General features: G+C 44.4%; 1 protein-coding gene across 1 annotated transcript in view; it reads left to right on the top strand.

Moving 5' to 3' along the window:
• POLR3B (RNA polymerase III subunit B) overlaps positions 1–5541 on the top strand; it is a 180542-nt gene that overhangs the window by 19569 nt on the left and 155432 nt on the right. The window contains exons 3-5 of the mRNA XM_019515336.1: positions 3148–3204; positions 3288–3352; positions 3766–3841. Of these exons, the coding sequence (XP_019370881.1) occupies positions 3148–3204; positions 3288–3352; positions 3766–3841 (198 nt within the window). The remainder of the gene's footprint in view (positions 1–3147; positions 3205–3287; positions 3353–3765; positions 3842–5541) is intronic.

Here is a 5541-nt window from a genome sequence, read left to right as displayed (position 1 = left end):
AAGTCGGGGGGCAGTAGGGAGCACATGCCCCCCAGACTTCTGTGCCCACAGTGGTGTGTGGGGCTGTAGCTGGCCTGGACCAGCTCCAGGCACGAGCTACCTCTGCAGCCCAGCAGGCAGGACCTGGCATGAGAGGGAGCACTACGTTGCCATGACCACCAAGGTGTGGTATGGTGTCAGCGCAGAATTGTCGTGTCCCCCCTCACCCCCCCGCTGCTGCTGGGCAGATAGGGGGAGCCTCAACTTGATGGCCATGGTGCTGTCTTCTGTGCCAGGCCCCACCTGCTGGGCTGAGGAGGTGGCTCCTGCCTGGAGCTGGTCTGGCCCGGCTGCAGTCTGCACCTTGCTGCGGGTGCAGAAATCTAGGGGGTCATGCCCCCTGATGTGTAGCGTGTGCCTGCCTCCCCTCCCCCATAGACTTACCTGAAGGGAGCTGTGGGAGCTGCTCACCTGGCTGCCACATGCATATGTACAGGTGCACATGGTGTCCCCTGTGTCCCGCTCCCCCCAGCCTCAAGCAGCCCCTTACAGGCTGGAACTCTGCCAGCCTGCAAGGGGAAACCCAGTTTCCCAGGTTTGTCTCCTTTAAAGGAGAAAATCTGTGTTTTATCCACAACAAACAGAAAACCTGGATCCCTGGTCTTTATCCATTTGTGTCATGCTGAGAGTGATCTCTCTCTCATCTTCCTTTTTAATCCTTCTGCTTTGTATCCAGCTTTGAGTTCTCCATCTTCCAGTTTTTGACTACCTTGTGGGTATTTCAAAACTTAAGTGTTTTTGATTTAAAAAAAAAAAAAAAATTGTTTTAATCCATGTTATCTGATCTGTGTAATACTTATTTTTTAGATTTCCTTTCAAAGCCAGACTTTGCACTGTAATGTATGTTCTTGCATCTCCTACTTTCAAGTGTTGCCTCTTGACCCGGCCCACTGACAAAATTAGCTGTTTTCTTAGGACTGCTGCTAACAAAATCCTAATTTTTTGCCTTAATCACTAGCCATTTAAACTGTTGCAAATCTTACCTCTACGAGTGCATACATCTTTAAACTTTATAGACTCCCATAGAGTTGGGGGTGAGGAGGGAGGGGAACACCATATGAGGTTCATCACTGACAGGAGGCTAGGACATCTTTTGTCACCTCTCCCTACCCTCTGTCACTTTTTTACTAGGTTCCCTTATCTGCATGTGCAACTTAGAATTGCTTTAATAGTTTTTTGCCCCTTCGGCCTCTCATTCACCTGCTCTTCTTTATGACCTTCCACAGCCTGTTGAGGGCATTCATTTTGTCCTGCTTCATCTCTTGGGATCATAGTCCCTTTGAGTCACTGAGTACCTTCCTCTCTTTAAATCGTGATATAAGTTTAGCTGCTTTCTTTTTAGACTATGACAGATTATTTCTTTAAAGTATGGAGATGCAGTTTCTTGTAAGAATGACATATAAAAATACTTTTTTCTTACCTCCCGTACATGTTTTGGTGAAACTTTAGGCTGGCACTCACAGAATGTGTGTCTGTGTACTGATGTCTGGGGTGGAAGTTCATGTTAGTAATATGGATTGTAGCTCTGCCTCCATACCAACCAAAAGAAGTGTCACTGGGGTCAGGGCTGGCAAGGTGATGCTTTCTGCAAGGCATGAAAATAGGAACCTCTGTGTGGTGTTTTCTAATGCACCTGTGTGACAAGAGTGCCACTTTTGGAGCCTCTCCAGGTATGGGTCTGCCCTCTTGTAATGGGCCCAACTGCCTGCTTGCTTGCTTGCTATGCCTTGATCTCATGTGATTAATAGATTGCTGTAATTAGCAGGAGGCTGCCCATTTATATGCACCCCGATGACAGGGGACACTATCTGCAGCTCCTTTTCCTCCCCTGCATCGCAGCCCAAGCCTCGCAGATGGTGCTGGTCTGATCTAGGGGCTTCTCGCTGCCCCCTTCCTCACTCTCGGGGCTCCTCACCACCCCTTCTCACTTCCCAGGGCTCGCTGCCCCCTAGCTCTGGGGGTTTCTGCTGCCCCCCAGCTCCGGGGCTGGGCCAATGTGCCCCCAAACAAAGCTGCGCCCTCTCCGGCGCCAGGAGACCCCACGGTATCGCGGAGTTCCTATGAGGCCGCCTCCACCCCTAATAGCCTCACCCAGTCCTCCGGTTAAACAGTGAACACAAAACACAAAGCCCCCGGGCTATAACATAAAACTAAACCATCCAGTACAACAGTTAATCCCTACCGGGCAAAATACTCCAGCAGCAACCTGCAGATACTCATGCAGCCAAACCTTGGCCTTCTCCCTGCACTGGCTGAGCTCCTCACTCCTTGGCTGCCAGAGGAGGAACTGCCACCCTGGCCTCCTGCCTGGGTTTAAGAAGGGCTAAGCCCTGCCCCTTCCTGTCAGGGGTTTCACTGGTTGCCCCAGCAACCAGCACCTGTGCTGCCCTGGTGACTGGCAGCTGCGCCTCCCCCTTCTCACCGCTAGGGGCCTCTCTTGAGCCGCCCCGTTCTCAGGCGCAGGGCACCTAAATGCTCTGCACTAACCTGCTAAGGGTTGGGCTCAGGATCTATCTGTTTCATACCTTTTGGCATCCTTGTTTTTTTGATACCTGTTCATGACATCCCTCTTCCACCTCTAATATCTTTAAGATGTGCTGTCTTGATTTTTTTCTCTTTCAGTCTCGCAAATCTCATTGGAATGCCCTTCTGCTCCTTTTAATTGATGTAATCTAAGAACATCCCTTGCTAGGAAGGTGGCCTGTTCCTCTACCTCCCTAGATGACTTGTCACTATATCATCGGTAGGATGAGTATCCCAGGCTTCCAGCATAATGACAGACTGACAAAACATGTTAATTTGCAGTGACTCTCCCAGTCATCCATGTGAATTTCAGAGGCTCATTTTCATTTTATGCTATATATTTAATAAATTACAGTTCAGACTGCTGAAATTAGTCAAGTTATACTGATGTAAATCTTGTGGGGAAAAGGCAGTGGAGAATCAGGCTGGTTGACTTTTGGGTTTTCAAAAAAATTTCAGTTAAAATACTTAGAGTTGATCCAGAAACTGTTATGAGTGTATTGTTTATATATAAACTTTTTCATTGGTTTTGTAACTAATTTTACTGAGGCTAATCCTGCTGTATGTGCCTGTCTTGTTTTTTAGGTGAAAGGACTTGTGAAGCAGCATATAGACTCGTTCAACTACTTCATCAATGTAGAGGTATGCTTTCTTGGAGGAAAGGGAGAAGACATGAATATACAAAACTGTGATGAACTTAATTCCTTTTTCCTTTTTTCTTTCAGATAAAGAAAATCATGAAAGCCAATGAGAAAGTTATAAGTGATGCTGACCCCATGTGGTACTTAAAGTAAGTACGAGGCTGCCTTTTGTATTGCTTGCAGTGCAGGTGTCCTACATAATAAAAATAAACTGAGATGCTCTAACATGGCCTATTTGGTTTAGAAAAGGGCAACACTATACTTCCTGAATTACCTGATTTAAACAAAATGGTTAATCGTGGTAAAAATACTTTCTGTAATGGGGCTTTTCTGTAGTTTAGTGAATTCTTGTGATTAAGAGGCAAGTAGTGCAGAAGTAAAAATTTGTTTTCATTTTTGTACGCATGTCCCAAGTTTTTTATCGCTGCATATAAAACATAGTCTAAGTGCTTGGAAGAAAGGTGCTCTAGCTGACTGAACAATCTCTGGTCATCGTTCTGCTCTCCTCAGTTTCACCAAGCAAATTTCTTGACGATTGATCCTAATACTGTTTGTATTGCAGGTATCTCAATATCTATGTGGGTACCCCAGATGTTGAAGAAAGCTTTAATGTAACACGGCCTGTTTCTCCTCATGAGGTAATAGAGAATCCAGGTGGGGGATTTTATTTCATATGCACACATGGAAATGTGTAGGTAGTTGTTGCACATGGGCACACAGGTAGCTTCCCCCCCCAGTTTTTCTTTGCTTTCAGGAGAGGATCTTTTAATAATCAGGTATATTACCTGGGAGGTTTGGCAGAGAGTAGGCAATGGTAGTTATGAAATTACTAGAAACCTGAATAATTCATATACTTTTTTTTTTTTTAAACTGTTTTTTGATTCATAGCTTCACAGACCACTTATTATATGTATTCATATTATGAACAAAAACCTACATTTTTGAGGACTTCAAGGTTGCAAGAACAAGCTGTTATAACTTAGGAATTGCTAGAATTATATTTTGCTCATGAAATGTTTAATTCACTCCTCTAATACACTAAGCTAGCCTTGTTTAGCATCACAGAGGGAAGCCATAGGCAAAGCTGGGAAGAAAACTCAGCACTCAAGAGTTCCAGTCTCTAGTGCCTTAATCACAAGAGACTATCCTTAATGTTTTTTAAATGTCTTTTATGTGCCAATTCTTAGAACAGTGGCACCCAACCTTCTGGCTCCATGGGCCAGATGAATGTTGTGAATTCAGTCTGCAAGCCAGGTTCTGGATGCTGGCTCAGATCCAGCCATGCAAGGCTACATTATCTGGCCTTTGGGGCTCCACTTGGGTCCAGAAATGTGGTGGCAGCAATTACCACTGTCACTGCTCCCCAGCCACCAAATTTCCAGACCTCTGGGTTGCCCCACTGACCAGATGACATGGCTGCATAGACTGAATCTGGCCTGCAGGTGGAGGGGCAGGTGTTGTTTGGTTTTTTTTTTTTTTTTGAGATTTTCAACCGTGGTGCACAACACCCCCACCCCAAGAATTATTTATTTTAGCTGCGATGTGTACAAAATTGTTCATACCAGCTAGTCAGAGATGAGACTCTGTATTTTGTTGGTTGCCAGACCAAAATGCATTCTTGTAGATCAAAGTGGCTATGGCAGTTTTTCTAGAGCTTGAGTTTGTTGAGAGTGGAGAAGCATGATCTGTATAGACAGAAGGTTCAGTGACTTAAGTGGCAGGTTTCTCCAGTTGTAACTCGGTACATGCAAATGGCTGTTTTCAGAGCTTTTGGATGAGTTTTGTAAAAGGCATCCTTCTCATCCTGAGAACTGTCCTTCTTCTAGAGTTCAGATTTGTATTCCATAATATGAAGATGCTATTCAGAGAAAAGGTAGACTTTAATAATAGCAAAGTGAAATAATTCTTCCCTTATCTGTCTTAGAACAGTATCTGAACTCTGAATCTAAACCCTGGTATCTTGACTGCCTACACATACTGCTTATCTACCTGCTTATTCATTTAGCATTCTATCACGGTTCATTTTCTTCTTGTGTCATTTCCTCTGTTGGAGCACATGTATGATGTTCCATTATTGACCTTTTAAATACCACTTTTGAGATTTCCTGTGTACTCCCACAAAAGAACCATTTAATGGCTAAATCTCTGTATTTAAATCAATAGAGACTATCCTGTATCATTTATTGTTTTTTGAAGAGCCTGATACAAATCCTGTGTTGAAAGCCCCTAACTAAGTCGGGTAACCAAAGCAGCAGCAAGTTATAATTGGAGGCAAAATATTACAGTTTAGGACATGGACTATAGTTTCATAGTTGGTGAGGTTGGAAGGGACCTAAGT

Source organism: Gavialis gangeticus, unplaced genomic scaffold (assembly GCF_001723915.1).
Source record: "Gavialis gangeticus isolate Ggan-Ray unplaced genomic scaffold, GavGan_comp1, whole genome shotgun sequence".
NCBI classification, from domain to species: domain Eukaryota; kingdom Metazoa; phylum Chordata; order Crocodylia; family Gavialidae; genus Gavialis; species Gavialis gangeticus.
This window is presented reverse-complemented; position numbering and strand designations above follow the sequence as displayed.